The following is a 21117-nucleotide window of genomic DNA, read 5'->3' on the forward strand; positions in this document are numbered from 1 at the left end:
TCCTTCAGGAGTGACTACCTTTCCTCGCTGTACTTGTCAGCACTGAATATTCGTTATTTGTGCTTACAATATACGTCACCGTATAACGAAAAGGAGCTTTTCAAGTATTGTAAAAACAATATACAGGTGGGAATTGCATTGTGCTCAACCAATATATTTTTTTTAATTCCTGAAACAACGAAGGAGGTTGAGGATTCTGGTCATATTTGCGCTCACCCGCTGTCGAGTTCTATCCGGAATGCAGTGAAAAACAAATTGAATTTTTTATAAGTTTAGTCGAAAGGCAGTGTATAGATAGTCGACATACAAAAAGAAACTGGGATTGTTGTAGACGTTGGTCAGTAGATAATCTATTGAATGTCTATAGACAAGAAAGCTAAGGCTATTATAAACTTTTGTCTGTAAATAGTATATAGGCCGTCTATCGACAAAAGGAAATTAGAGCTGTTATAGATTTTAGTCTATGGGTAGTCTGCAGACCGTCTATAAAGAAAAGGAAATTAATACCGTTAAAGACTTTGGGCAATAGACGGTCTATACACAAAGGAAAATTAAGGCTGCTATAGACTTTAGTTTATAGGTAGTCTATACACTGTCTATAGACAAAAGAAAATTAAGATGGCTATAGGCTTTATTTATATAGATAAGCTACAGACTGTGTATAGAGAAAAGGAAATTAAAGCGGTTATATACTTCAGCCTATAGATAGTGCATAGACCGTCTATAGACAAAGAAAAATTAAGGCTGTTGTAGACTTTAGTCTATAGATAATCTATAGACCGTCTGTAGACAAAAGGAAATTAAAGTGGTTATATACTTTTGTCTATAGATAGTCTATGGGCCGTCTATAGAGAAAAGAAAATTTAAGTCAGTTATCGACTTTAGTCTATAGATAGTCTATATACCGTCGCTAGAAAAAAAGAAATTAAGGCGGTTATAAACATAAGTCTATGGATAGTCTCTAGACCGTCTATAAAAAACGAAATTAAGGCGGTTATGGGCTTTAGTTAAGGTACTCATATACTGTCTGTAGACAAAAGGAAATTAAGGCGGTTGTAGACTTTAGTCTATAGATAGTCTATAGACTGCCTGTAAAGGAAATGAAAAGTCTAAAGGAAGTCTGTAGAGTCTATAAGAAGTCCAGAAAGTCTGTCGACCATTTTTATAAGGATATGCAGCCATGCCTAAGAAGCCAGGGCTGCGAACTTGGCGCTCGCCTCATTTGCGCGAAAAGTCGGCCTTTGTCAGCTGTATACAAAATGCCGTGTCGCATGTAACATAATCTAGGTTGCGTCGTTATACACATATGAAAAGAGGGCATTATTTTATCTTGCCAAGACTGCCATCCTTTTCGTTGCCTCATTCTGTACTATCCAGTTACGTTGTCATGTCGTAATTAACAGCCGAAAGGCAGGAAATCGCACAAAATTATTAACGGTTCTTCTTTAGCTGTAGGCGCTTAAAACAATTACAGTGACACTCGCTTCTTAGTGGCACGGGGTTCAGCGCCGGCAGTCACTAGTACGTATAAAACGCGCGACGGTTACGCATGTGGAACCACACAGCTCGTACACTACACCCCCTGCCCTCTCGTGACGCAGAGTCGTTGGCCTCGACGGTGAACCCATGTCCGGCAGTTACGGCTGGTATATTAAGCCTGGAGTGGTCGAAATTTGGGATTTATTCTCAATGAAACAAAACAGGCATTGACAGATGGGGAGGGCCCTTAGTATTTCTTAACAGTTTCTTATTACGCAAGCAGTTAGACAATAATACTTTAGGGTCATAAGAATAGTATGACTTCAAGCAAACAAATGCTTCAATAGGAAATCTGTGCGGACCTCCATAGTTTGAAGTACACAGTAATTAAATAGCAGTGTTCCGCTCATTAACTGCACCGTATATAGGTACGTGCGGTGTGTGCAAATATGTGCAGCGTCCAATACAGTTTTTTTTCTACGCACATAAGTTTTTTGCTATGTACACTTTTTTTGCCATGTACATGTGCAAGTCACGCATTGCTCGGAAGTACAGAAGATGTACATAGCAGCCAGTACGCTCTGTATATAATTTTGTGCATCATGAAGACGCGCATTAGGGTAATCGCTGAAGTAAAGCCTTTATCAAGTGTTTAGAGCCTGAGGGGCTTTATTTCGGGCAATTCTGGCTCTTAATGCATTGCCAGCGTCCTAAATCACTTAAGAACCAGGAAAACTCTCCACTATGTTCCTCTTCAAGTTGGTACTCCTACGAATGCTATAAATTCTGCACTACATGACCTGAAACCAATGCCTCTTCATTTTCTACAAATGCTCGGTCTGAACAATCAAAAACATGCTTCGCTCTATAGACAAAGCAAATGCCACAATAAATAAAAAAAATTATAAGGTACGGATAATACTGGTGCACATTATTGTTCAACCTTTGCACGTTTTGTTGACGAATGCTGAAAAAAAAACATAACAGATTTGCCGTGCGTACTGCAAAGTTCCCCGTTGCAAGCACCAGGGGCTTATATGAGACTCCACACCTAGGGGCATATGATAGGCTAACACTATTCGCATATTGTTTGTATACCTTTCCTATAAAATTATGTGAAGGAGCAACCACCAAAGTAATCTTATTCAAAAGGTATAGGATATCAGCCAACAATGTTAAACAAACACATATCTTGCAAAGACAATCATACGAAGTTAAAATCTGCGCGTCTGAGCCTGAATGATGATGCGATGTCGGATGAAGGGATCCAAGTCTAAGAGGCTGGTTAATCGCTGCTGCTCAGTACCCCTTGAAAGCAAAAAAGAATGAAAAAAAAACGCAAAATAAAATGATGTTCCGAAACTTGAAATATTGGTCTCGTTGAGACGGTCCACTAGAGACATTTTTTAGAACCAGACATTTAACTGCAGCAAACTAAACGTAGTATTTGTCCCTAGCTTGCACACAGAGAAGATGAATCCCTATACATGTGTTCAAAAACAAATAAAATTATTTTTGCTCATCATATCACTGAGGACTGCAGCACAAGGTAAAATGATTCGCCAGGCATATTCTTTTTGAAATGGCTGTGCCTTCAACATAGACGGCATCCGCACCGTACACATCGATGACAAGAATGCGCTCTACGCAGAAAGTTACAATGCGTGAACGAGAAAGTAAGGACAATGAGCAGCAGCTCAACTGCCAGCCGCCTGGAGAGCGTAAGCTGTTGGTGACACTCTGTCCCACGAGGAGGATGGCGTCTTTGAACGCCGTTCTCCGGACAGTTCCTACTCATCACGGCGAGTGGCGCCGCTCACGGGTTCCGCTCGCAGATGAACCTGCGAAGGAAAAAGAAAGAACAAGCAACCAACTAATCTTATTACCCTCGCCAGCTATGATATCTATGTGGATACTTAAAATGATATGTTCAGCGCATAATCACGACGCTGCCCACGCGGCCATGAAGAACCAGTTTATAAGTACTGCCTTTATTAGTGTTCAACGTAACGTTCATGGAAGTTAAAATGTATGCAGCGAAGTTAGGGAAGAGAAAACGTTTATCGCATGGTCCACGTCCGTGTTGCTGTCTAAAGTAGGTGAGTTTGGGTTGAAACTTGGCGCGGTATGGTTGTTATCCAGCACGTAGGAGACAAGGGAATCGAGCAGTGGATGCAGTCGTGGAAATATTTCGAAACAAGTGGCCTCAACGGCGCTACCTCTTTTTTTTTTTGCCGGAACAAAACCAACGCAGCTTAACATGGTGATGGAACGTACTGCTTTATATCTGTTTTCATTATTAGAACATTCCATTGCAAAAGCTTTGGTCTAAAATGAACATTTGGTAAAGGCAGCGCTCACGTTGGCCGCTTTTAAGCAGTATTGCGACCCAAGCACGGCACCAAAAAGTAGCTTTTTCCTCTTCAAGCCTGGCCGATCGAAGGCGGGGATATAGACATTACGGAAATTATAGGGGCAAGTAAATGTGTTCCAGAGTTAAAGAACAAGATCCGACGGGCATTTATAGGCACGAAAGTCGAAAAAATAGAGCACTCTCGCCTTGTAGTTCATGGCGCCAAAAGAGGAGGACGACACGCAAAAAGTAAAGTAAGAGAGTCCGGAACTCGCACAAGTTGTTGGTGACTGTGGGGGCAGCTACATGGTCGTACAACTTAAACTAACGGAAATTAACTGCTCTCTACGTGGTCTGCGGTCGCAGGTGCACGACTACGGGCTCAACTCTTCCTGTCGTTCAGGGCATTATGGTATAGGATGAAGCATGACCCCAACATGCAGTTCATTTTGCACGACGGATTCTGGTCGATATTATTCAGTAATTTGCAACAACCTGCCGACCTCTAAGCTTTTCGTCATAAATTTTTGGTATATAGGATTTAACGTCTCAAAGAGACTCGGGGTACATTAAATTTTTCCTCCCATTTTGTGCCATCCGGAAATTAGGATCAACAGCGATTTTGCCAGTGAGATTCACCAGCATATCTGTTTTATACTGCATTCGATAGGATTCTGAAGCATATCGAAGCTTTGAAAAAAATTGGGCATTGTAATATGACCCAACAACCGCCGCAACAAGCTTTCAGACGCCGCCTCACTGATAGTTTCTACCTTTTTCATAGCCTCGTATCACGCTTCCTTTTAATGGCAGATAGATAGTAGAGCTCCATATTACTACGTTTTTGTATCAGGAAACTGGAATGATGATTACTATATAACTTACTCCTTATCCACTGAGCTATATACAATGCTTGCACTTGCCTTATGCGCAAGACGAAAAGGCGAGGATACAAATAAGATTCAGTATGTTCAAATCTCTAATGATAATACAATTCTATCCTCACCTTGCGAATCTTCCGACTTCGATGCTGTTTCTTCCGTTTGCCGCGTACGGCAGGCACGGCTCATACGCTCGAGGTCTTGGCTCGTGGCCAGAATCAGCTCGAACGGAAAACCAAGGCCCAGTTTGGCACCGCGCGAAACCACCCGCAGGCTCGGCAACACTTCTACCGTGAGCTCCAGCGGCCCCAGCTCAGCCAGCAGCCGCGACGCAAGAGCCAGCCAGGCAGCGGCCAACACCGCCATCGCTGCCCCGTCGGGTGTGTGCTCGGACGGAGTCTTCTCTCGGGCGTGGCAACGAGCGACGCCATTGTCAATGGACTGTGCGACATGTCGTGCGTGAGAGAGGGACTGAGAGAGAATGCCACGCGACGCATGAGAGCAAACGGGGCTAATAGCATCGACAAGAGCGCCCTTTTGGAGGCCAGGCCTCCCTCCGGACTCCTTGTACCGTAACACTGCCGGCATGCTGGCTCAGTGGCGACGTAGTGCGGCCGCCATTGGGGCGCCTGACGTGCGTGACCAAAGTCATCGCACGCGGATGCCCCTGTCGCTGGTGCACGGCACGCATGCACCGCGTGCTTACTGGCGCTGAATTGAGTTTCTAGACTATAGGCCTTGACAGCGTTACCTCAGCTACCCTTCGGTCCTCTGAAGAATGTCGGAAGAAGGAGGAATAGTTCAAGGTTAATTTTATCTTCGCCAAAAACTTAGCCTTGTGTGCTTGTCAAGTAGCAAACGATGTTATTCACATCAAATGAACACTTTCCCCAGTGGAACGCACTTGGCGTAGCATTTCTCTTTTCCTGACCGTACTTGTTTTGCTCAGTCCCATTGTCCTGAAAAGCGTCAAGCCATAATTAGGCCGCGAATACTGAAAGATCCCTTGACATCAATTAGCATGTTTTAGCAAAGAAAACATAGAATAGGAAGTGAATCGTAAACCATTTGTGGTAAGCAAAACACATACTATGATGATGCATTGACCGGTGCCGCGAATACTGGAAACACTGGGCAAACCGATTTTTACTTCGAGCCTCACTTCTTGAAGGTGCGAACCAACAAACTGCTCATTAAAGATATAATTTGCTCTGCAACATTTAATACCTTATAATGCAGACGTCCACATGAGGGTGAGGCGTCAAGGCTAAATAACATTAGGTTTATATTCCATGTATTGCCCATTTGAATGCATTGACTGAATATTCAACTTTCCCTCTAGAGTTCGTACATCAACATTATGAATCAAAATGCACCTTTTAGTACAATATGGCTTCTGTGAAATCCTTTCCACAAAGTGCTGTTGCATGCAGTAGCCACAACGCGCGCATGCCCCAAAGATACAGCATTCGTCTGCTGTTTTGTTTTTTAATAACTACCTGAACTTACCCCAGTGGTCTATGTATCTTGGTTAAAAAGTGTATGATGCTCACGTGCGCTTACAAACGTGGCCATAAGAAAAAAGGAAGCGATGCAGATAAGGAAATGACGCTAAGACCGTACTGAATACGATCCATGCTTAATATAGCCGCGCGAGTAACTCGAGCGTTTCCCGCCACGGGTTTCGCGGCTACTCTTTGCTTCAGTGCGCACCGCGCCTACACGCGTCCGCATTCGCCATTCGTACGTGGCTTTCTTAGCAACCCTGCGCACCGAAGTATGTTCAGTGTGGAAAAGGAAGAGGCTCATATAACAAAACGTGAGCTGCGCAGCCAGCAGGTAAAGTTTGCGTGCATCATACAAAGGAGTGCCTCAGTAACATCTTCCGCGTGTTCCTTGCACAAGAAAAGGCTGTTTGTCCTTGAAAGGACGTGTGTTGTGACCCTAGAGCTTAAACTCAGTCAGTTAGGAATATCATGTGATGGATTGGACTCAACAAGTTGGTTTTACACTCGAGTTGATGTTGATTCATGATCTACTACAGTTTGAGAGCTGAGAGCGGAATGAAGACACACGGCGCGTGTGACTCCCGAAAATGACATAGTCTCGAAGCGCTGAAAATCGTCTTCGGAGATTATTAAACGAAATGACAGATAAGGAAACGTTGTTCAGAGGGCGACTAAGACTGATATGAGACTTAATTTTATCAACTAGTTCTATGGCGTCGGACGCTGTCAGCCTTCTTCGTGGATAAAAACAGATATATACGTCGTTTCACCATGCAGTAGCATGGTTGGGTTTCCTATTTGAATTTGCTGCTATTTTTCTTTTCTTATCAGTTCATTATCATTGTCATCTTTGCTGTGTGTGATAGTGCAATTACACAATTGTTCAACTCTTGCATTCCTAATGTTGTCGCCTGAAACATTATGCGCCTCCTTGCGTGACAATGACATGTACTGCGAATGGTTTGCACTTTTATTAGCCAATTATTAAAACAGTTGTTTCAAGAAACTGTCGTGTAAAGGAAGTCGAGGCTGAATCAACCTTGCCTGAAAGCAACTTTTGTCTCCGGTTCTTGCATTTTTTTTCTGCACAAAAATGCCAGAGATAAAGATTGCATCGAAATGAATGAGTGAATCGATTAAAGAATGCAAAAACAAAACCGTGGTTAAAGTTCGTAAAACAAAAAAAAATTGAGGTTTTCTCAAGACAGTTTCACTGTTTGCCCTATCAGTCCAAGGCCAAAGCAGCAAAATCCTTCATGGTTGCATGGAGAACTGTAGGAGCCTAATATCGCCAACAGCAGTTTTATTGTTTCACTCTCGCCTCCTTCATGATCAATGCATCACCAGAACAAGCAATTCAAGCGCTTCTCTACACCTCTGTTCAGCTCTTTAGCTTTTCTGCCAATCGCAGCATGCGCTGCTGTCGATGGCGCCGCCTGCCTGCGCCGTGCGCGAGGGTGGCGGGATACGCCGCGCGGCGCCGCAACACGGGCGGGGAATTGTCACTGGATATTGGATTGTAAAACTTCATTTGTTCAACAGACGTAGGGAAGGTTTCAACCTTCCCAGCTAGTCGACAGCCCGCAGTCTTGGGCCGTAGCAACGGCTTCGGACAGTCGGACGGTCTTCAATTGAATCTCCTAATCGAAGTTGAGTAAGGTCTCCCATTGGTCTAAAGATATTATGCTTCTTCCCTCAGAGGGCATTCCGAGAGGATTTGATTCAGATGAGCTCTAGCTTTGATAGCTTACACTGGCTAGAGTGCTGACCCTGGTAGTAGAGGTTGCACGACACCGGGTTCGGTAATGAGTTGACTTGCAAGCGACGCCAAATGGTGGCCTGGTTCGTGTTTAAGGATGTATCTGCCGGGCCTCTAGCATTTCGCCTCCATCGGCCGGGATCGAACCTGCGTCTTACGGGTCAGCAGCCCAGCACCATAACCATTGCGCCACCACGGCGGCCTTTGTTAATTATACTCGTTTGTCGAGGTCCTCTTCAGTAGCCATGGCAGACGCGGGTTCGATCCCGGTCGTGGCGGTCGCATTGCGTTGAACGCAAAATGCTGGAGGTCCGTTGGCTGACGATGTCAGTGCTCGTTAAAGAACCCCAGGTGCTCTAAATTATCCGGAGCCCTCCACTGCGGCGCTCCTCATAGCCTGAGAAGACGAGAACTTCTTCACCGCGATCCCTCCTGGGTCCTCCTTTATTAAAATAAATGTTTATTCTCTCTCTCATAGCCTAAGTACCTATGGGACGTTAAGTCCTGAAAAAAACCAAACCAATGTCCAGTAACAATGATGGCATACCGACCTCGCTTCTATTGACCACCTTCCACGCCTGTTTTCTTAGCCACACTGCGCACGTATGCCTCCAGCGTCAAGCAAATATGAGGGAAACCCGTCGGAATTTTACACGGTCGAAAAGTTTCTGAGTAAGAGTACTTGGGAGCAAAGCGATGCTGAAGTCTGTAAGCACCGCCGTTTTGGCAGCTGAGCCAGAACGGGAGTGCTGGGACAGGAGGGCTTTTACCCTCCACCGTGATTAGGGCCCCCCGTGATTAGGGCAGACAGGAGGGCTTTTACCCTCCTGTCCCAGCGAAGAGCGTGTTGCGTTTATCCCATGAGTCTACCGATGATTGGCCCTTCCGACGCCGTCGTATCTTGTGTCTAGGTAGCCTCATAGAGTAGGGCACTGTCGCCCTCGCGCTGCAGCGCTCCCCATGTGAACACTATCAGCGGGCAGTTTCTTCCGTGGCGGGAAGTAAATGTCAACACCAAAATATATTCTCACACTGTTCTCTTACCCATGTCAATAAATAAGTACTGACGCTCTAAAACTGCCGTCCGTCGCCCCAAGCAGGCCGTAACTATTTCAAGAAATAAGTTCACTTGGAGACTTCTGTAGTGCACCAACCATACTCGCTGGCGCATGCATTGTGTATGTTGGCTTGAAAACTTCGCTGCACTAATTTCCATCGATGAGTTTCGAAAGAGGGAGTACTTCTGCGGGCCATTTTTCTAGCGTGAAACGTTGCAACGTCGGAACTTCACTAGTTAGGCAGCCCACCGTGATTAGAGAAGAAAGTCTCTAGGCAGCGGCCGCGCGTGACTTGTTGTCGTTGCTTCACAATCCACGCAGCAGCTGCTGGTTGGGCCATTTACGCCTTTATCATGTTGTTGTTGCTGTTGCGACTGAAGGAAGAATGATAATGAAAGTACACGAGCCTGACCACTGGCTCGAGTTGAGCCACAATCACTGCCACGTGCAGACGGAGTAGAGTTGACAAAGATGTGATAGGAAAGATTGAAAGAAGAGGCAAGCGTCGTAACAATCGCATTCGCTGAAGCGACGACGACGGCTTTAGGAACAGATGCCCCCTTGTGGCAAGGAACCCTAACCACAATCGGCGAGAGGCCCCATAGAAACGGCGAAGTGCAATTCTAATACCAGCGGGAGCCTTTCAATATCTCTAGATAAGCAAGTGCACACACAGCTCCACCATGCTACAACAGCCACTTCACCACCTACTGCTGTTGCCGAATGACAGCTGTTGCCGAACGGCAGGAAAGCAAGGGTAAAAACAGTTTTTCCTAGGCACGTGCTCAAAGAGCTGCGCTGCTTGGGTATAGTTTGCGCTTGAATATAGAGCACATGCATGTGCAGGCCATGCTCGCAACAGGAACAGAATTCTACAAGCTTTCGCTCTGCTGAAACAATATGCTTGGATGCCAGATTTCATTCAAGGTACGTAGCCTTTTGCTTCGGACATAGTTAAGCAATCAAGTTGGAGACTTAATCGTATATCGTGTGACTTATTCATAATTTTAGGGGGCTTTGTCGAGGATTGGTCAAATATTTCAGTAAAACTTGTATTTAGACTAGTTGGTCATTCACAGCGCAGTTATGTCTTTATGTCGCCCGTCTATTGAGACTGCGTAATCTGTACTATCGATATATTCATAACACGGCTTCTGTATCGTTGTGATCAGCGCGAGGATGGTTAGCTAGACGACCTATGTTAAATGAGGAAGGTAGTATAAGTGACAAGTTGCTGTTACCTATTAGGCTGATTATGATCGTCAAAGTAAGTTCACTGCAGGACAAAGGTCTATCCGCCAGATGGGGGTTAGCTATGCTCGCAAACTTCCTAATGTGAAGCGCCTACCTGTCTTTATGCCACTCCCTGCTATATTCACCGTGACGGCACAAAGGAAGCAGCAGCGACAGCCCGGATAATTCATCCTGTTCATGTTAGTTACGTTTCGTCTTGTCGCACAGTGTCGATAGTGTTTGTCGGGCCCCTTGACTCAGCGTCATGGTGTCCCATTGTCTGAAGACATTTTTCTGAAACTTGACTGCGGCTCGCGTCTTGGCAGCAGAATGGAAGCTACTCGAGCGCGACACGAAAACGGCACTGGCTTATATGTGTAAGCAGAACTGCGGATTTATAAACTGCCGCGGTGGCTCAGCGGTTATGGGGCCTAGCTGCTAATCCGAAAGACGCGGGTTCGAACTCAGCCGCGGCGGTTGCATTTCGATGGAGGCGAAGTGCTAGAGGTCCGTGTTCTATGCGATATCAGTGCACGTTAAAGAAGCCCAGGTGGCTGAAATTATACGAAGACCTCCAGTGCGGTGTCCCTCACAGCCTGAGTTGCTTTAGGATGTTAAACCTCATAAACTAACTTGGATCACCTTCACACTTTCATGCTTCATCTCCAGGAAACCTCGGATGGCTTAACTCTCGAAGTAGAAGTTTCACCACAGCGGAATGTGATTACAACCCATGTCGTGTCAAAGTAGCCGGCTCACCTGCGTACTGTCGTCGTTGAATTGTTTCCGGGGGGAGCGCTCCGTTACAGTGTGAGCATTGTTGTAGTCGCCAAGGGTGCTTTATTACTTTACTAGAATCAGTGGTAGGTGTCTCCAGTCGCGTTCTTCTGCAAATGTTTTCGAATTTTTACGCTGGCAACCACCACAGGCACGTCAAACTTACTGCTGCTTTCCTGCCTTTCTAAGCACTTGAAGATAACTGGCACACGTCTCTAACGTCGTGCTACGACGCACCGTTACCTGCAATGAGTGCTAAGATCTCTTTTAAGATAAAAGCCTGATCGCGCCAGCGTTCCACGTTACAAACTTGAATAAGCGGTCTTACGGTGCCCACAGCGTCGAAGCATTTGTGATAAGGTGATCACTCATATCGGTGTTAGTGTTTGCCAGGTCTTCCGCAGACAGCGCTGGAAGTGCTTAGATAAAGCACGCCCGACTAGTCGCGAGGAGCAAGGAATATTTGCAGTCAGTTTGAAGAATTCCCTATGGTGTTCCTGCAAGGCATCCAAAAAATTTTCATTATTATTAAAAGATATTCCCCTCTTCATCATCTAGTTTTCTATAGAGCGGTAGAGAGAACCCAAAGCAAACCTGGTCCGGTAATGGTAGTTGGTATCATGGTGCGCTGTCTTGGATGGAGAGGAGGATGGAGAATGTTTACGATGGAGAGAAGATTTTCACACTATTTACAATGCGTATATACACGTGTCGAAGAGATGCTACAAACCGCGGCCGGCCCAGCCGACCATTGAAAGTTGATGCCAAGAACGCGGCGTCCAAACTTCGAAGTCTGGCGAGCCCGCGCCAGCCCTCCCCGCGCTCGGCCTGCGCGAGCTCGTGACAGACAGAAGGGAGTGAACCGACATAGAGAGATAGTTCCTTCGTTAGTGGTGGTGATAGCGGAAAACATTTATTGCCAAGCAACATAGACGGGGGTAAACCCCCCTGACATGGCACGAGGCAAAGCTTAGGGGCTGCCTTTACAGGGAAAAGGACAGCCCTTGGAGGGCTATCCACTTCAAGGCATCGGTAATTATCCGCCGCTGGTTAGCAGCAGCGGAGCTGGTCAGGAGAGCCTGCGGAGAAGACTCTCCCTCGTTAGTGTGCGGAGCTTAAGTAGACCCGCCACTCTGTCGGAACAACAAAAAGCAAAAACCAGTAAACCCTTCCCCTCTCTGCATTTTAGAAGGGACGGAAAAACCGCTAGGGACACTGAACCCCCGCGTCAAGGATATGACGCGATAGCGTAGTGGGTTGATGCCGATATATGCAGAATTCTCTACATTACATTCATAGATCCCTGGGATTCCTCATACCACTTCTTGCGCAGTAGCGCAGTGGTTAAGTGATGCGCCACTGCCCCGGGGATTGCATGTGGTGCGTGAGGTGGACCTTGTGCGACCCAGATTGCTCTTCCCAAGCGGCCAATCATTAATTAAACTGCTACCTGCCACGGTGGGCAGTTTTCTCACAATCCGGTGAGCAGGTTGTGATGGCGCTGCAAGGTCACGTGACTTGGATGGCCCACCTGCGTCCTAGGCTGCTCCTTAGGGTGATTTTTCAGAGATTTTTCTTCAAGGTCAAGGCCACCGACGACAACGTCGGATTTTCTGCAACACGAGCTCCTTAACGCTGTCACCTTAAAGCGGAGGACAGGAAGGAGAGTCCAATGTAGTTGCACCATTGTGCTGCAGCCCCTCAAGCCTGTCACATGCAAGCTGAAATGTTAGCGAATCCTGCCGCCGAGGCGGAAAAACCTGTTTCGAGTCGTCGCTGCGATGAGCGGAGAGGTTCCAAGTTGGAAATTTTCTCTGGGACGCGCCGCTCAATCACGCAGACGCTTGCATATGAAACAGCCTCAAAAGGGAGTCATCCCTCGCGTTTTCGAGCGCGCGATGAACCGATTGCACCCCGATATGTAAAGGACACGGCCAAACATGTGCCGTGCTTTTGCCACACACGTGCCGTGCTTACATCCTGTTTGCTTGAGCGCCTAGTCGGGTACCATGACTGCAGCTTACAGCAGCTCTTTCTTCTTACTCACTGGCATAGATTGACCTCCACAACCGCCTGTACGCGCTCATTGTCGGGCACGGGTCTTCTGCCACTCGAAAAACACTTACGATCGGACGTTCTTACTCGCCTGCCTTCGCCTTCGTATTAGGGTAGACGGTATAAACGCACGGATTCAAAACGAGAGAAGCCAAGGATGGGACTCTTGAATCCTAACCCAAGAGTATTCAATTCAATTTAATGTTTACTTTCCAGAAAGTGTCTGGAGTTGTCTCCTTGGCTAAAAGCTGCTCATGCAGCTTGACTAAGGCCAAGAAGAGCGTTACATAGCAATATCAGTAACATCATAATATATTTAAAATAGACATGTTACCTCTAATTTGCAACAGTGAATACAAGTTTTATACGAGATTCTGAGCACTGAAGTTATAGCAGGTAAACAATGTAAGTCAGAAATCATATCTCCCAAAAAAACACACATTTAAAGAAACGTGGCAAAAACGTTGTACAATCAATTTTCTGAAATGAAGCGCAAGAACAGAAAGAGAAAAACATAATAAAGTGTAACAACACAAAGTATTACCCGAGCATAGCAATTACAAAAAGGGACCTCGAACCTCTTCTATTCAATCCTAAAGTGTGTGTATTTTTGTTTAGTCCAAGCGGGAGGTTATGTGATAACGCTTGACACATATAAATTATATAAAGTGTGGTTGAGGCGACAGTATGGACGGCGACAATTCTGATAAGCTGGAGGAGGCCTGGAATCGACAGCGGAACGAGTTGACGAGGAAACCAATCGCCCAGGAAACAGACGAACAGCACGCCGAACGACTGGCTAAACGCCGCCATGAATATGCCGCCGCGAGACAGGCACGTTTAACGTCCCGTGACTCGACCGCTAGCAGCAGCGACAGCAGCCGGAGGAGAGACCTGAGTCCTGCTTCACTGAATATGGCCCATGATGAACCATGGAATTCGACCGAGACTTCAGCGGCGGGCTCAAGAAGCCGAAGAACAACGTGCCGTTAGCCTAGAGAATAGGCGTAAGAGTGACGCGACCCCTTTCAATTCTTGGATAGCCTCGGTGTTGAAATCAAACATGGACCTAAGGGTCATAATGTACGTTTATGCTTGTGCTTCATACGTTGTGGAATATGTGAACAAGGCCAACCGGGGAGTTTTACACTTGCTTTCGCTACATCTCTCCTGACATAGCCGAGCTAAGCCACTGCCATTTTTTAAGGCGAAAGCCTTTAATGGCGCATACTTCCGGTCGAGGTTCTGTCCGTCCATTACATCCTGGAACAGCCTCCCCCGCACTGCCGCACGCCTTCCTCGCCCCTCGGCGAGAGGTGGCGGCACCAAAGCGCATACCCTCCCCCGCACCGGCGCACACCTTCCTCGCCCCTTGGCGAGAGGAGGCGGCACCAAAGCGCGTGCCCTCCCCCGCACTGGCGCACACCTTCCTCGCCCCTCGGCGAGAGGTGGTGGCACCGAAGCGCATGCGCAGCTGCACATAGCAGCAGTGACGTCACCTGCACCTGCAGTCGCAGTGAGTACGCGCTGCGACAGCGCTCCTTCGCCAGGCGCGTCGTTGTAGTCGAGTGAGTGAGTCGGATGGCTCCCAAGCGGCCCAGTGATTCCGCACCAAGCGGTTCAGACAACCGCAGGAAGGCGGATTCCCCCAACACCAAGCGGAGGAAGATACATGAACGAATGTGTCAACGGCGGCTCGTGGCTTCTCCTGGGACTAAGGCGAGAGAGGCCTGGCCATTCGACTGTTGGCGCCATGCACAAAGTCATTTAAATAGGCAGTGTAGTGGCCACAGGTTTTCGCCGAACACATTTTAGAATTTTCAAAGTGTCCTCCTAATTTTTTTCATTCTTCTTACGCTGGACACTGAGAACGCGTAATAGCCTTTACCGCGTTTACTCGAAATGTGCCACAGGCAGAAATGAGCCAGAGGTTTTTTGATAACTGCATATTGATATTGTTACTCCTAACATGAAACCCTATAACCCAGGCAGCACAAGAGCATTGGACGAACGCCAGGCGGTCATTGGCGAAAATTGGCATGAACGGAGGCCCTACACTGGCATTTAAGCAAAGCGCTACCACTTTGACACATTGGCCGTACTTTCAGGCCAGTTTTGCGCCAATGTTCGGCCGATCGAGCGGCCAACACAGGCCTGCCGTTCGTTCTGCGACATGGTCCAGTAAAGACCTCGGACTGGCTTTCCAGCTTTCGAACACTGGCATGCAGCTTTCGAACACTGGCATGTAGCTTTCGAACACTGGCATCTCGAGATTTCGAACACTGGCATCTCGAGATTTCAAACACTGGCATCTCGAGATTTCAAACACTGGCATCTCGAGATTTCAAACACTGGCATCTCGAGATTTCAAACACTGGCATCTCCAGATTTCAAACACTGGCATCTCCAGATTTCAAGCACTGGCATTTCCAGATTTCAAGCACTGGCATCTCCAGATTTCAAACACTGGCATATCCAGATTTCAAGCACTGGCATCTCCAGATTTCAAACACTGGCATATCCAGATTTCAAACACTGGCATATCCAGATTTCAAACACTGGCATCTCCAGATTTCAAACATTCGCATCTTCAGATTTCAAACATTCGCATCTCCAGATTTCAAACATTCGCATCTCCAGATTTCAAACATTCGCATCTCCAGATTTCAAACATTCGCATCTCCAGATTTCAAACACTGGCATCTCCAGATTTCAAACATTCGCATCTCCAGATTTCAAACACTGGCATCTCCAGATTTCAAGCATTCGCATCTCCAGATTTCAAACATTCGCATCTCCAGATTTCAAACATTCGATCGCATCTCCAGATTTCAAACACTGGCATCTCCAGATTTCAAACATTGGTATCCTGCTTTCAAAAATTGGCACATGCAACATTACAATCCACTAGCCAGTGAATGGCACTGTGGATGTTCCATCCTACTGAGGGTCACAAAGAATTCAGGAAAAAGACCGGTTTGTTACAAGGATCACGCTTCTAACGCACGCAGCATGGCTAGCGCTACCACCAGCCATCCTGGGAATTACAGGAAAGGAGGACCCAAGAGTATGGTGGCAGAGGCTGTGGGAAAATCATTTATTTTACAAGTTTGCTGCGTGCCGATGATTCAGGTTGGAGAACGCAGCTCGGCAAGCTGCCGTGGCACGGCTAAGGCATCCATAGAGTGCTTCACGGAGCTGTTCTCCGGTGAACTGAGCAGTCATATCGGAAGTAATCGTTGCACTCTTCTTGCGCGGCATTCAAGCAAATTCTTCGTCCAGCTCTTGTACAATGACCTCACGTTGCATCGAGACTGCAAACAGATGCATTATGTCATGATGAGCCTAAATATGGCCGTAACAGGACAAAACCAAAAAGGATTAAGTAACACTGAATTATGTGAGGCATAGTCTGCGTGAACACAACGCAACACACTTTACTGGACAATTTGTAATGTATGCTTGAGAAATAAGGCCGCATTAATTGCCCAAAGTGGAATTTAATTTGCCTCGTACCAAATGCTCGCACCCCCAGTAAACCTATTTAAAGAGGCTGTCAAGAGCACAGCTCATAGATGCTAGCAACGGAAACCTGCAAGAGTATATATATTCAACATTTATCCCTATAACAAATGGATTGTTTTCATATGTCAGTCTGTAAAAAATACTGTGATTATTTCGAATTGAAGTTTAAAGAGCCGAGAATTTGATTCATTGCGCACAGGTATATACTAACACAAATAAAACATGTTTCGCTTATACACTTCGCCAAGACCAAACCTAACGAGCTCCTAACCACGCAGCTCGTACTAGTCCGATAGATTCAAAGAACTTCTATTTGGGCTAGATGGTTCATTTTGATCCAGAAACGAAAACAGTAGCGCCGAAAAAACACACAGTAGAAGAACGACGTAGAACAAGCGCTAACTTCATCTGACTATTCCTTGAAAAGCGAGCAAATATAATGAAATCCAGGCATGCGCAGACAGAAATCTCACGTGCAATCAACAAAACCGTTCAAGATACGAAATCTCAGCTTTAACAAGGATCAGAGATGTATCGCTGACACACCCTTTCCCTCTTTTTCTGACGTGGTACGCCTCTAAAACTTCTCGTGCCTTACTGTCACCGCTCGTGCCCAGAATCTTTATCTCATTAAGTCGTAGTTTGCACTTTCTGCAACGATTGCAATTTTACCCCGCCGAATGTTCAGCCGCTCGGTGACACACCTTGCACTCTGCGCAGTGTTTGGGTAGATGCGCTCCTCCTACTTTTTTGAGCGAACGCGCATGCTCTGCTGCACGGTCATTGATGCACCTGCCCGTTTGGCCCACATAGGCCTTCCCGCAGGTCAGTGGTATCTCATAGACCACACCGGTGCAGCACTTCGCAAATTGTTTTCTATGTGTTTTGCTGCAAGCGTTCCTCATTCCATCGCTGGCTACGCGTGCCCAGAGCTGAGCAAGCTTCCGTGGAGCCGAAAAGACGACTGGCACGCCATGCCTATTAGCCACCTTTTTTGCGTTGTGGGCGACCCTGAGCACATACGGAACAACTTCAGGTTTCGCAGCTTGCTTCTTCCGCTCCGATGACCGCTTAAACATGGCGCCCTTGTCTTTTTTGTAGGACGGCTTCAGCAACGCCTGTGATTACCGAGCTTGGGAACCCGGCCCCACCAATCGAGCCACTTGCGTATCAAAGCTCCCTTGCATACCATGCTGACACGACTTCACGAGTGCCGATTCTAGGCAAAGATTAGCAATAGCGCGTTTAACTGTCTTTGAATGAGCCGATGCATACGTCGTTCTTCTACAGTGTGTTTTTTCGGCACTACTGTTTTCCTTTCTGGATCTAGTCCGATAGTCTCTGATATGTTGGCGCCTTGCAAATTAGTCAGTTGCAGCTACGCCATTCCAGAGACGCTCAGACTCCGCAGACTTCTTTTAGCCTTTGGAACCTCCAGCAGCCAAAACTGGTTCTTAGTCCGACGAGAAATTACCTGCATGTGTCAGTCACGTAGAGTCTAAATTAAAGTTGAAAAGTCAGAACGCACTATTGTAGACCAAAGTCACTTATGCTGACAGCAAAATCTGCGAGTGGTTTCAAAGCCGGCCATGCAAAGTCAATAAAGGATTTCCTCGAGAAAAAGGCAACAAGTGCCTCTGCTTTTCTTTTCTCCCTCAGTTCCCCCCCCCCCCCCAAAAAAAAATTCATATTTCCATAGGGTATATATAAACTTTATATCAATCCGCATTACCACAAAACTGATGCGCCGCCCAATAACCGGCATACATTTTCAAGGGTGGAAATTCGGGGGAGTCGATATCGATGACCAATGAATGAATGAATGAATGAATGAATGAATGAATGAATGAATGAATGAATGAATGAATGAATGAATGAATGAATGAATGAACTTTATTTCCGTCATCATGAGGCCTCACGGTCGGGGCGCAGCAATTAGGAGGGGATGCCTCCCATCCGGCTCTCAGCACCGGAGACCGCGGAGAGAGTCTTGTAGTAAGCTGTCTCCGCCTGACGGATGATGAGTGTTTGCTGATCCGGGTCGTGGCTCCGGATCAGCTCTTCCTAGGTGGCAAGGTCTGGGAGGCTTTGTGATTTAGCCCCAGGAGAATCCTGACACTCTCAAATTAGGTGATTTTGCGAAGTCATTTTGTGACAGCTACTGCGGAGCTCAGGCTCCCCAGTGTCTTCATCGTGTAGTATAAAGTACGGAAATAATCTGTTGACCTGAATCCTCCTCCAGGCCCTGCACTCCTTCGGAGTGAGTGACGTATCCAGAAGTGAGAGTGTCCTCCTATCCAGTCTAGGTGTTTCGGTTATTTCTTTGTACGTTATGAGAGGTTCTTTATTCTCACTCAGGGGCACTTCCAGAGCGGCCCAGATGAATAATTGTCGGGCGAGGCTACGAGGAGCCTCATTCCCCGGAATGCCCCCATGAGCAGGAACCCATATGAGCGAGACCTCTCTGCTTGAGGGGTATGTTCTCAGTAATTTGGCGGCTTGACTGGACACCACCCCCTTACAACAGTTGTGAACAGCTGCCTTACTGTCAGCGAAGATGACCTTGGCTTTGGTACTGACGCACGCTAAGGCAATAGCAGCCTCCTCTGCCACTAACGCATTCCTAGTGTTAATCGATGCTACAGTCCCTTTCTCCCCATTCGCATCAATGGCGGCAATGACGGAGGCGCCATCGGACCCACAGGCTGCGTCACAAAAGGCTATGTTACCCGGCGGGTCCCGGCTAAGATTGTTCCTTATTGTTCGAGGATGGCTGATGACAAAAGGGCGCTGTGTGTTTTTCGAAAAGTAGCGCGAAAAAACGAGGACACAGAAACGAGGACACAGAGGAGGAGAAAAGGCAGACGCATCACGAGCGCTGGTGTCGTGTCTGCCTTTTTTTTTTGTTGCTCAGTGGGTAGAGCGCCTAGTTACCGATCCGGAGTACCCGGGTTCGAACCCAACTGCGGCTGCCGCGTTTCGACGGAGGCAAAACGCGAAGGAACCCGTGTGCTGCGGGATGTCAGTGCACGTTACAGATTCCCAGGTAGTCGAAATATGCCCCGCCGAGGTGGCTCAGTGGTTAGGGCGCTCGACTACTGATCCGGAGTTCCCGGGTTCGAACCCGACCGTGGCGGCTGCGTTTTTATGGAGGAAGAACGCTAAGGCGCCCGTGTGCTGTGCGATGTCAGTGCACCTTAAAGATCCCCAGGTGGTCGAAATTATTCCGGAGCCCTCCACTACGGCACCTCTCTCTTCCTTTCTTCTTTCACTCCCTCCTTTACCCTTCCCTTACGGCGTGGTTCAGGTGTCCAACGATATATGAGACAGATACTGCGCCATTTCCTTTCCCCCCAAAAAAAACCCAATTATTCCGGAGCCCTCCACTACGGCACCTCTTTCTTCATTTCTTCTTTCACCCCCTCCTTTATTCCTTCCTTTACGGCGTGGTTCTGGTGTCCGCCGAAATGCGAGAACGATACTGTGCCATTTCATTTCCCGAACAACCAATTTTCTAAACAGGTTTCCTGCGCATCGAATGATATTTCGCCGAAGCGATTTGACCGAATGTAACTTTGCAGGAATATTCAACCATCACTTCAAGTTTCTAAGTAGTTTGCAATCACTGTATATGGATGTTTCATGCGTGCAAGCTAGTTTAAACACACCGATCGGTTCACATGTGTACTGGAGCTTTAAACATGTAATAGTGCTAAAGACGTTTGAGTAAGTACGGAAGATGCGGCGCAGAACCGCTAGGTCTTACCTAGTAAAATGAAAATGGGTCGTCAGGAAAGGAAATGGCGCAGTAATTGTCTCACGTTTCGCATCCATCGAAACGCGGCCGCCACGGTCGGGTTCGAACCCGGGTACTCCGACTCAGCAGCCGAGCGCCCTAACCTCTGAGCCACCGCTGCGTGTACCTTGGCCTGCTCTAGTTAATGAGGTCGAGCCCGTGCAATGCGGTAGTACTCCCTTCCAAGCGGGCACATTTCTTGAGGGTCCAGATACTCTTCCCTCCTTCTACGTACGTTGTAAGCTCTCCATGATGAAGAGCGCATCTCTCGTGGCAAAAACACGGGAGAGGTACAAGAGACACCTGATGTAATGAAATTCCCTAGTTAATATCAACATTGCCTCCTTGGCAGGATGCTTTCTGATCATTTCGTGTCTTGCCATACTCATGACGAATCATCAGTAAAAAAAGTTATGTTCTACATCTATTGAAATTCGCACCAATCGCATTTCGCGCTTCTTATCCGACCTTTGTTTCAGGAACGAGCTCTATTTATTCCAATATAGATTAATGTTCTCCATTTCTTCTTTTTCAGGCCTACCTGGCCCACTGTAAAGGGATGCGGTATCACATCGCTATTTTCTGTCTTCTCTGTGCCTTGGCCACTATCATCCTTACAGTGACCTATACTGGTCTAAAACAACCCGACGCGACACCAAGCGCATACCTAAAGGAGGCTGGAGGAGAAAACTC

General features: G+C 47.0%; 2 protein-coding genes across 2 annotated transcripts in view; one reads left to right on the forward strand and one right to left on the reverse strand.

The window, feature by feature from the left end:
• Positions 1-2941: 2941 nt before the first annotated feature.
• LOC144123517 (uncharacterized) lies at positions 2942-5079 on the reverse strand. The gene is made up of 2 exons (XM_077656334.1): positions 4839-5079; positions 2942-3320 (listed from the first exon to the last, which is right to left on the reverse strand). Exons 1-2 carry the CDS (start codon positions 5077-5079, stop codon positions 3277-3279), a joined length of 285 nt encoding a protein of 94 aa, XP_077512460.1. The 3' UTR covers positions 2942-3276.
• Positions 5080-9694: 4615 nt separating this feature from the next.
• LOC144125562 (uncharacterized) overlaps positions 9695-21117 on the forward strand; it is a 51828-nt gene continuing 40405 nt past the window's right edge. Inside the window, exon 1 of the mRNA XM_077659051.1 lies at positions 9695-9965. Coding sequence (XP_077515177.1) covers positions 9877-9965 — 89 coding nt within the window. The 5' untranslated portion in view covers positions 9695-9876. The remainder of the gene's footprint in view (positions 9966-21117) is intronic.

Source organism: Amblyomma americanum, chromosome 3 (genome assembly GCF_052857255.1).
Source record: "Amblyomma americanum isolate KBUSLIRL-KWMA chromosome 3, ASM5285725v1, whole genome shotgun sequence".
NCBI classification, from domain to species: Eukaryota; Metazoa; Arthropoda; class Arachnida; order Ixodida; family Ixodidae; genus Amblyomma; species Amblyomma americanum.